The 11777-nt window shown below is 37.4% G+C and overlaps 1 protein-coding gene across 1 annotated transcript; it reads left to right on the top strand.

Annotated features, from left to right (window-relative positions):
* Positions 1-5903: 5903 nt before the first annotated feature.
* Positions 5904-11352, top strand: LOC133744011 (probable beta-D-xylosidase 7). The gene is made up of 6 exons (XM_062172111.1): positions 5904-6421; positions 7028-7327; positions 8256-8425; positions 8907-9004; positions 9718-10482; positions 10686-11352. Exons 1-6 carry the CDS (start codon positions 6014-6016, stop codon positions 11276-11278), a joined length of 2334 nt encoding a protein of 777 aa, XP_062028095.1. The 5' UTR covers positions 5904-6013; the 3' UTR covers positions 11279-11352.
* The last annotated feature ends 425 nt before the right edge of the window (positions 11353-11777 follow it).

Raw genomic sequence — 11777 nt, 5'->3', positions numbered from 1 at the left:
GTTTTCCTTCATACTTCTCCCCCACACAAAACCCTGCCAATTCAAGAGCTTCTTTCAGTGTCTCAGATACTGATCGACTGCAATGGCTCCTTACAAAGAGCATTCTTGGAGAAGCAGGGATGGCTAGACATGTCTAATAATCGTGATGGGATCTGCTCCAACTTTGAAACGATCATCCTCCAGGAAACCCCTTAACCCACTACTAGCAAAATGAGCAATACACACAGATTTCATACATACTGACTTTCACACTGATAAAAAATCAGTGGGTTTTAGTTTGTAGATACAAATATCCGTGTGAACTAAAACTGGGTCCCATATACACACATGCTCACACTATCACTCACTGAAATCAGTGTAGCTAGACTTTCTCACAGATATCTGTATGTACCAAATATCTAACATATACTGATATCCGTGTGAACTAAAACTAGGTCCCATATACACACATGCTCACTCTATCACTCACTGAAATCAGTGTGGCTAGACTTTCTCACAGATATCTGTATGTACCAAATATCTAACATATACTGATATCCGTGTGAACTAAAACTAGGTCCTATATAAACACATGCTCACTCTATCACTCACTGAAATCAGTGTGGATAGACTTTCTCACAGATATCTGTATGTACCAAATATCTAACATATACTGATATCCGTGTGAACTAAAAACTGGGTCCCATATAAACACATACTCACTCTATCACTCACTGAAATCAGTGTGGCTAGACTTTCTTACAGATGTCTGTATGTACTAAATATTTAACCTAAACTGATATCTGTGAAAATGATTTTACACAAATATTCGTCACTATTAAAAAATTATAATTTTTAAAATAATTTTTCATTTACACGGCCATCTGTAACAATTGATTTTTCACACTGTTGTCAGTATGAATGTGACGGTGATAGTAATACCAGTATGAAGTTTCACTCAGTTTTTTTGTAGCAAGTGCTACTTTTCCCACAAACATTTGTGGCAATATTTGTTTAAGAGATGGTTCTGACAAAAAAAAAATAATTGCATCTCACACACAGATATCAGTGTGAATTGAGAATTAAAACGATTAGAAAATAGAAACAAATCGCGCGCACAGATATGCGTTTGCATTATTGTTGTTGATTCCCACAGCTATCAGTGTGAAACCTAATAATAATTGTTAATTACCCCTAAAGCTGGTCATTAATAATTACCACACACTATTAAAATTGCATTATGTATTAATTTATAATAGAATTGTTATAAAATGTGCCATGGCTGACAGATATTATGAATCTTTGTATTAATTTAATAAGTAGAGGTTGCAACAACCACTACTTCTGCTCTCTCAGTTTCTCTCACTTCTTCCTCTTAAGTTTGAAACTTTGAGTCTTTATCTTTTCTATAGGGTTTTCGTTTTTCTCACTATGGCCTCTACCGAGATCGAGTTTCGTTGCTTCGTCGGAGGGATGGCCTGCGCCACCGACAATGATGCGCTCGAAAGGGCCTTCACTCCTTTTGCCGAGATCATCGAATCGAAGGTCTGTTAGTCGCAGAGATAAGATGGATCTTATCTGTTCTCTCATCTCTGTGATCTGTGTTTCTATGTTACTTGATCTATAATACTACTCCCTCTGTTACTATATGTCACTGTGATTCTTGTGTTTTACTATCTCAAAATCGGGTAGTTCATCTTCATCTTTCTAGATTGAAGATCGATCGGTTCCTTTATTATTTCTTTTTGTTTTGATCTGTTTTGTGATTCTGATTTGTGTTTATGCTCAGATCTGATTCGATTTTGGTTTGTTTGTTTTTCAGATCATCAATGACCGTGAGACCGGAAAGGAAGGGGTTTCGGATTCGTCACCTTCAACAACATAAAGGTAGCAGCCGGGGCGGCGGTGGTTACGGTGGCCGTTGTGAAGGCGGAGGTGGTGGCGTGAGGGTAGAGGCAGTGATACAGCCGCGGGGGTGGTAGCTATGGAAGCGGTGGTGGCCGAGACTGTGAATCTGAAAATTATGACTAAAAATACATTTGACTCAGGAAATTATTATCACTAATTGTGATTATATTAATTAATCTTTAAAGTAAATTAAGAAAAACAAAAATGCAAAAACGATATCCTTAATGGAATATTTATAGAGATGGGTCCGCCGCAGAAAATACTTCACACTGATATCAAGTACCAAATATTTTTAATGGATATACTAGTGTAGAGATGGGTCCTGCAAAAATTCACACTGATTTTTTTATCAGTGTGGAAAGACCAAAGGCCACCCCCCTCAAATGGGACAGAAATCTGATCTGTGAGTGTAGGGTGCCTATTGGGCTTCCCACACAGATATCAGTAACTATTACATGTTACAGCTACTGATTGCAGTCTGTGTGTATAAGTAGTTTTGCTAGTAGTGACCTCTCTTGCCTATTCAGTGCCAATGGAACAAACTCCCTTGCTTGTGATAACCATTCTTCAGGTGATCGGGTATCGGTCAAAAACCTCGCTGCCACTTTCTTCCACCATGATTTCAATCCAGGTATCAATCAAAGAAAACCAAGCTTCTAAGAATGAAGCAGATGATCTTAAACATAGTGGTCATAACCACGATGCATGAGGAAATGCAAAAAATAGATAGATGCATGTAAGTTCTTTGAGTCTAAGTTCCCTAGAATCTAAAAATTAAGCTTTCTGATTTATATGTTAATGTTCTTGTAGGATTCCAAATCTTAAACATCGTGGTGGTTTTTTTTTTTTTTTTGTCTAGATAACGGCAGATTAACATTGGTTTGAAAAGAAAAAACCCAAAAGATTAGACAAGTTGATGTGGCGACGATCTAACCATTGAAATATGTCAATGACTATAATTTTATGAAATTCATAACTTCAGAGATATATTGACTACAGAGGAGCTCAATCCTTTAAATTAATGGGTAAGCTTTCATACACTAAATTTTAAATCTTAAAAATTATAGATTTCTAATTAAATCAATACCTTGTGGTCATAACCATGCATTTAGTGGAAGATTTACAATACAATTACCTTAATTAGTAACATTATTTTCTTCCCCATTAAAATTTTCTTTGTTGCCTCAGTTTTCACGTAGTCTGGAAAATTGCCTCCATCTGTACTACTTCTGTAAAAACCTATTTTGATATATATATTCAATGTGAAAGGGCTAGGGGTTGCGTTTTACAATTGACTTTGTAACCATATGTAAGGAAAAAGGATATACATTTTTCAAAGAAAACTATCGCAATCATAGGGGGAACTATCGAACATATTAATTAAGTAGTGGATTACTTTCTTCTAAACTATTCCATCTTTATAGTGACCGACATTCAATATAGATAGGACAGAAGATAGTTGGATAAAGTTTGACAGTTTGTTTATGATTTTTTTTTTTTTTTTTTTTAAAGAGGATAAAGGGTTTCACTCCTGTCCCCATGGTGATTTGAACCCATGACTTCATACATAGGTAGTGAGTGCTCTAACCACTGAGCTAACACCACTTCGTCTAAAGTTTGTTTATGATTGCCTACTAGGAGAATTATGCTCTATTTGACTAGAAATTAAACTTGCATGGTTACATGAGTTACGAGAAATATTAATTTTGCTGCATTGATGAAATTCTTTGGTATTTTCATATGCTTCTACTCTAGTTAAAGCTAGATCAGAACGCTTCTACTCTAGTTAAAGCTAGATCAGAACTACAGATGATGTTTAGCTGTTTTAAGCTTCCCACATGGTCTTTGCTATGAACAGTTGTGGGCAAATTTCTTTACGGGAGGTTCCTCTTATTCAAAAAAAAAAAAAAAAAAAAGGAAGTCTTGACGATGGTTTGGTCAAATCGATTTACATGTTGATTTAGCAGTCAAGCTAAACAAGTAAGCTCCTTTAAAGTGTCATTAATGTAGAAAACTAATCAAATAGAACTCGCTTACTCACCTACATGATCTCAAATACACAGACATACAATTTTTTAGATCAAATGTAAAATTAATGACTAAACGATTTCTCTTCCAATGTATCCAAAAAAAAAAAAACCTTTGTTATATACATATAACTGTATAAGTTTTGCGTAGGTTTTGGATTTGGATGACCAAAGTACCAAACCAAACCCCCAATCCATGGTTATTGGGCCGTTAATTTCTGTTAGAATGTACGTATTTTATAAGATTAAATATGGGCTGGCAATAATATCTTCACAAAGGGCCAAGACCCGTTGCATGATCTGGTTGCGGTGTTGCACAAGGCCTTGTGGCAGCCGACATAAAGATTGGTTAAGAATTAAGTAAGGTACTTATCTACTAAAATATATGTGACTAATTACCGACATCAGAAAACTACATAGAGTGGGGATAAAGGAACAAGAACGTAGCAATCAGACAAACATATATAGGTTTTAGTGTTTTACGTACCTACATTGGCTAGTTGTTGGCTACTTTATATCTTTCTCACAAATCCTGAATTTGGAGGTAATTTTAGTTCGGGGAGTGAAATTTACACTTCTCATTTTATAATCCACACTCAATATTTTCTTTTTTAGTATATTAAGTTTTGTTCTTTTGTAATGTGGATTGTAAAAACATGTGATGTTAAGATACTAAAAAAGAAAATATAGAGTGTGAATTGTAAAATGAAAAGTGTGAATTTCATTCTCCTCTCCTTTAGTTCTATTCCTTCATCATGCATCAAGTCTACATTTGCATTTTATGTAATCTATTCATTCTTGGTTATCTAATTTCTTGGATTGAACATTTATAGAGTTTCAATTTTTAAATCGGTGGACGATGAAATTTGTGCAAAATAAAAATTAAGTTTGTGAGAATTATTAAAATAATAAAAAATTATTGAGAGTAGGGATGAGGTTAACTTCTCAAACTAGATTGGTAAATACTTATTTGGGCAAACCATGCATATTCTTTTGGCAAGTAAAAATAACAATTTCATTAACGAAAAAAACTAGAAATATCAATAGTTATATTCAAATTTCATCCACACTCTCTAATTCGTGAATTTTTCGAGACTAGCCATGAGAATAGAGTGAGAGATGTCGACGTCGTGTTGCAACCATGAATAGAGAAGATGATGATGATATTGGTGATCTACTTGACGAATGTACAAAAACGCTTGATCTCAAATTCCTAGATGAGAAGATTGACGAACTTATGTCTTGAGTTGAACTTGAGACATTCTGTTTAACATTACGCCACTAAATTAAACGATCATAAATACTTAAGATGTTATATTGGTCAATGAATAAGTATTGTTCCAAGATTATAGAGTAATCTTTTCGTATGTCATTGCTTTGTTAAAGTAAATGAAGTAGCCAGTTATGCCGTCTTTGCTAATTGGTGCTTTATAGAATACATAAATTTAGTGGAGACTCATGATATTATTTCAAGATGTTATCTTTATGCTTCTTGTAATCTGAGATTCAGGCTCTACATCCCCCTGCATTCTGCAGCTTCATTAATTAAGACTTGAGAGCAGCCGCACCCTATTTCAAAGTGGCCAGGCACTGTGCTGCAATGTATAGTTGGAGCATTTCACATGCTCCGAAGGAGTTTATCTTGGGCCTAGGAAGCCTTTGGATTCCCCTTAACAAAGTCAAAAAAAAAAAAAAAAAAAAAAAAAAAAAAAAAAAGGGTTACGTCAGTGGTAAATGTTATGCAACGGAATGAGCATGACTCACTGCTGTTGGTATCCTATAGGACCAATATTATTAGCACTTAATCACATTTGACAACGAAAGATTTCAACTTTTGTCTTATAATAGCTCCGTGTAACATCTCTAGTCTGCAAATTTAGAAAGTTGGAAATTGATAATTCAACGGAAAAATGATAGGAAAAGTTTGAATAATAATTCTCAAAATAGAAAAAGTAAAATGTTATATGAGGAAAGGAGCCCTGAAAATTAACAGTCGATTTAGTGGGAGACCTAGCTTGGTCCATCCCCAGCTGCTATATTACTCTCACTCTCTTTCTGCTTTCATTTCTGCATCTCAAACAAAAACCCCACACTCGAAAATGAAGCTCCGAGCTCTCATTCTCATCCCTCTTATCTTCTTCTCCACCCTCATCTTCCTCATTGATCTCACCGAGTCAACTCAGCCCCCATATTCATGTGACTCGTCCAACCCGTCAACCGAGTCCTACCCTTTCTGCACAACCACCCTCTCCATCCACGAAAGAGTCCATGACCTCGTCTCGCGTCTCACATTGGACGAGAAGATCTCCCAACTCGTCAACTCGGCCCCTCCGATTCCCCGACTCGGTATCCCGAGTTACGAGTGGTGGTCGGAGGCTCTTCACGGCCTCGCCGACGTCGGCAAGGGCGTCAGTCTCTATGGCACCGTCTCCGGTGCCACCAGCTTCCCTCAAGTCATTTTAACCGCTGCTTCTTTCAATGAGCATCTCTGGTATCGAATCGGTCAGGTAATGAGTCACGGCCACCGAGTCAAAAACCCAACTCGGTCATGATCTTTACTCTTTTGGTCGAAACAGTCACAACCCAACTCGTTTTTTCAGCTCCTGATGCAAACCCATATTGTCGTTTTTGTGTTTTTGGTCTCTTTTACTTCGAAACAAAAATGTGTCACACTGAGTTAAACATCCCAACTCGGGCATGATCTTTACTCTTTTGGTCGAACCAATAACAACCCAACTCGTTTTTCTTGCTCCAGATTAAACCCCATATGGCCATATCTTCGTTTTTGTGTTTGTTTGATCTCTTGTACTTCAAAACAAAAATGTGACACGCTGAGTCAAACAGCTATACCAACTCGGCATGATCTGTTACACTTTTGATCGAAATAATTAGAGCACCTTTTTGTAACCCCGCGTTATGAAATTCAAAACTGCCAATTTAATAATGTTCTTGATGATGTTTTGCCTTTCCCTTTAGCTTCAAATGACAATTGTGATGTTCAATATCCGCTCACCCTAGTTAGTAAATTCGTGCATTATACAATGTTGCTTTTCGTTTTGAATGCGTTAATTATGAGAATCGTGATGTATGTAACTTGTGCATGAATCGGTTAGGCGATCGGAACCGAAGCGAGGGCGGTGTACAATGCAGGACAAGCGACAGGGATGACATTTTGGGCACCAAACATCAACATATTCAGGGACCCAAGATGGGGAAGAGGGCAAGAGACTCCCGGGGAAGACCCAATGATGACGGGAAAATACGCCGTGGCGTATGTTCGAGGTGTTCAAGGTGATTCATATGAGGGAGGGAAGCTGGCTGGCCATCTCAAGGCCTCGGCTTGCTGTAAGCATTTCACGGCGTACGATCTAGATAGCTGGAATAATGTGACTCGTTTTGGGTTTAATGCAAAGGTGAGTCTTCTTCAATCTTCAGTGTTCATCTATTGGTGTGTTTTAATATGCACAGATCTTTGCCTCGAATGTTTCAATTGTTTATTTTCTTTTGCTATTTGGTGTTAGTCGCTTTGTGACCTTTGTTGTGGACCAATTCAAGAGACTTTCTTGAGTTAAGTGCCTTCAATTATCTTCAATTTTGATTTGATGAAATCACGAGCGCTTTCTTGGGTTCTGAATTATGTGTCAGTCGAAAATTCATTCTTTTTTATTCTTTATTCTTGTTTGTTTCAAATATTACCTAATAATTCTTGTCTAGTTGTCTTCCTTAACTTGTGTTTATGGTCTATAAACCAAGTTCTTTTTCTCCTGTGGAAAACAAAAAATAGTTTCGATGTTGAATCCACCACGTTAAGGTTGAAAAATATTGAAGTTAAATTAAGTTTTAAATATTTTTTTTAGGAGAAACGACAACTGTTTAACCACACTTCAATTATCTCATAATGTCATTAAAAATTGAACATATAACCTTTACGGTAACAGTTATTTCAAATAACAAATAAGTTACAACTCATCAGTTAAAAATCTTAAACTTTATTTACAATGAAAATGAAATGCCAACTACTCTCGAATTTTGATAAACAGGATATCAACTATTAGTCTCACAAAATCTTGTCCCGTATAGTATAGACTCAATCATAAGTGAGTGAGAAGAAAGTATAAACTCAATGATAAGAGTTTATCATAACAAACAAACAGAGTATCATGTAGCCCATCTAACAATGCATAACAAACAAAATCATAGAAACCTTTCTACGTGAACGGAAGTGTTTTTCTTGAGACTATTATTTGAGATGAGAAAAGATGTCAGTTTTCCAAGATTTGCTTTCCCACAAAATCTTATGAAGAAGTTTTGTTTGTTTGCCTTGCTTTGCATGCGTTGCAGGTGACTCAGCAAGACCTAGCAGACACGTACCAACCTCCATTCAAGAGTTGCGTCGAGCAAGGCAAAGCCAGTGGCATTATGTGTGCTTATAATCAAGTCAATGGAGTCCCAAGCTGTGCAGATCACAATCTCTTAACCAAGACTGCTCGAGGACAATGGGACTTTCACGGGTATATACATAGGTTTAATGCATCACATTTTGCTTAATAGGTGTTTAACTACATAGTTACAGTGATAGGGATCGATCCATATCTAATCTTCAAGGCTCGATGCGAACTTAGCACAATGGCCTTACCGACTTGACTTAGTCTCACTCACAACACCATCACCTGAAAGCCAATCAACTCCCAACACTATGGCGGTCAAGAATGGAGTCTAGTATAGTTGAGTAAACTCGATTTAAAAACTACACACACACACACTTGCACATGTAAAGACCAATGTACGTGCATTGTTGTCTACTGCAGTGTCTCGTATAGTGTAATTAAACTGATACAATAGTTTGTAGTCACTCAAATGCACCTAAACGCGCGACTGGTGGAGGTTCGGTTTTTTTACGAGTCATACGCTGATCGAGTTACCTATACATTCATTGGTGTTTGAGGTTCTTAACACTAATTAGTAGATTTCTTTTGTATTGGTGTGGATCAGGTACATCACGTCGGACTGCGATGCCGTTGGCATTATCCACGACGTGCAGGGATACGCTAAGCAGCCGGAAGATGCCGTCGTCGATGTACTCAGAGCAGGTACGGTGGGACCCTTCCTTTTGTTTCTTTTCTATTTTTACCTGGATAAATATTGACATGTTCACATGGGTTCCGTCATTATCTGTTTTTTCGAGCACCTTTTGTTGGGTAGGGCATATCTAACAACTTTATATGCATTATTTGCTAAATCATGGCCCAATTTATGATCCAATGGGCCCAAAACTTTACTATACTGTTGCCTGAAAGTCAATATTTAAAGTAAATGGTCCTATAAGCCATCACCTAGTGTGGCCCTCAAAGTGAACCTGTTCTATTTTTTAGATGCATGGAATGTACTAATAGGGGAACCAATTTTGCTAACAAATCATAAACAAAATTGGACCCTGATAGTTTCCTACCAAAAATGCATTAACAAAGCTCTAAATCTTTACCTTAACAGAAAGATAAGGACTTAAGTGAAAAAAAAAGAAACAAGAATCTGACAAATTATTGCATACAATATTTTTCTCGCAATAACTAATTACGTACGTACACATGTAATTGAGGTGTTGAAACTCTTACGTACAACCGTTCACATACATCTCTTTCACAAAGCCAATCCATGACTACATGTGAAGGGTTGAATGTGAGAGAAGAGTTGTATACTATGCTTGTGTGCAATGGTTAAAGATTCAATGTCTAATTACTCGAATTTCAATTAAGAAATGTCGAAAGATAGGTAAGAATAAGATGTTTCTGTTTTATACGTGCAGGCATGGATGTGAACTGTGGAACCTACTTGCAGAATTACACGAAAAGTGCAGTGCAGCAGAAAAAGCTGCCCATAACATACATAGACAAAGCCCTCCACAACCTGTTCTCTATAAGGATGAGGTTAGGTCTGTTTGATGGCAACCCAACCAAGCTACTTTTCGGCAACATTGGTCCAGACCAAGTGTGCTCTAAACAGCACCAAGTTTTAGCCCTAGAAGCTGCAGAAGATGGCATTGTGCTTTTGAAGAACGCAGACAAGCTACTCCCACTACCTAAATCAAAGGGAATTTCTCTTGCTGTAATCGGTCCCAATGCCAATGCTTCCGAAACACTTCTCGGAAACTATCATGGCCCACCGTGCAAGTTCATTACGCCATTAGAAGGACTGCTAGGTTATGCAAAGAAAACAGTGTATCACCCTGGATGTGATACAGTTAAATGCCCTAATCCTACGATTGATCAAGCTGTGAAAGTAGCAGAACAGGCAGATTATGTGGTTTTGATTGTGGGATTGGACCAAAGTGAAGAGAGAGAGGCGCACGATAGAGACCACTTATACTTGCCTGGTAAGCAACAGCAACTCATTAGCAGTGTGGCTACAGCTGCCAAGAAACCAGTGATTCTTGTAATTCTCTCTGGGGGTCCAGTTGACATATCTGCAGCCAAGGATAATCCAAAAATCGGAAGCATCTTGTGGGCTGGATATCCAGGTGAAGCTGGTGGAATTGCCCTGGCAGAAATCATCTTTGGTGATCACAACCCAGGTAAATTTAATGATAGCATATACAAAAAACAGCCCACCATAACTAATAGACAAAGTAAGGAAATGTTCTTTTGACAAATATGTGACATGCTATGTGTCCTATCAATCTAGATCACACAATTTAACAAGAGTTCACGTAATAACTGGTCTAGACTCTGGATTGACTATCTGGTTGGTAACATAACATGTTCAACTCATACGCAGGTGGAAGACTGCCAGTAACATGGTATACACAAGATTACATCAAAACACCAATGACTGACATGAGGATGAGGCATGACGAAAAATCAGGCTATCCTGGGCGCACTTACAGATTCTACACAGGCAAAAGAGTGTTTGATTTCGGTTATGGCCTCAGCTACTCCAACTATGCTTATCACTTTGTATCTTCATTAACCCAAAAGAAGCTCTACCTAAATGAGTCATCGGTTGGTCTACCAGCTAAGAATTCGGACTCTAGACGCTACCAGTTAGTTTCAGATCTAGGTGAAGAATTCTGTCAGAAGAATTTGTTCAAGGTCACTGTTAGGGCTAAGAATGATGGAGAGATGGCTGGTAAGCATCCAGTGTTGCTATTTGTAAGTCAGAAAAATCCGTCAAATGGAAGTCCAATAAAACAGTTGGTTGGATTCAAAAGCGTGATACTAAGCGCTGGGGAAAGAGCTGAATTTGAATTCATGTTGAACCCTTGTGAGCATTTCAGCCATGCAAATGAGGATGGATTGATGGTGGTAGAAGAAGGTTCTCGTTTCTTGGTTGTGGGTGATGTGGAGCACCCTATTCATGTCATAGTTTGATTTGAAAGGTTGCATCTTGCAACAGCTAATCTAAAAGGATTTAAACATAATTTAAATGTTTTGCTTGATTTTGAGGGCTGTTTTCTATGATGCAAATCTCAAATATTGATGGCATACAACCAACCTTGATTAGTAGTTTAAGCTGTTCTGTCTCTCTGCTCATTGAATGCTTCCATTCATGCCCATTTACTCAATCTTGTGAAAGATTGATAATAAAGTGATAATATTCGTATAACGACATCAAGACTGTTGTATCGCGCAAAAGGAAAGATAGTGGACTTACTCGTATAACGACATTACAATACACTGCACATGTAATGGAAAATGTAGAATTCGAGAACCTTAGAAAAACTATTACATAGAACATTAGTTATTTGGGTTTACACACGTCATTTACTAGTTCTACTACAAGATTTTCATAACATTGTAGGCCTAGCTTAACCACCGGCAGAAACCACTAGTTGTTTAAATCAAGAAAATTAGATGCATACGTTGCTCA

The sequence above is a fragment of the Rosa rugosa genome, chromosome 4 (genome assembly GCF_958449725.1).
Source record: "Rosa rugosa chromosome 4, drRosRugo1.1, whole genome shotgun sequence".
NCBI lineage: Eukaryota > Viridiplantae > Streptophyta > Magnoliopsida > Rosales > Rosaceae > Rosa > Rosa rugosa.
This window is presented reverse-complemented; position numbering and strand designations above follow the sequence as displayed.

Excerpts from the sequence above, each read along its gene's own strand:
- LOC133744011 (XM_062172111.1), top strand. The coding sequence starts at position 6,014 with ATGAAGCTCCGAGCTCTCATTCTCATCCCTCTTATCTTCTTCTCCACC. Across the intron at positions 6,422-7,027 it reads TCTGGTATCGAATCGGTCAG|GCGATCGGAACCGAAGCGAG; the intron begins GTAATGAGTCAC and ends TGAATCGGTTAG. Across the intron at positions 7,328-8,255 it reads GTTTTGGGTTTAATGCAAAG|GTGACTCAGCAAGACCTAGC; the intron begins GTGAGTCTTCTT and ends CATGCGTTGCAG.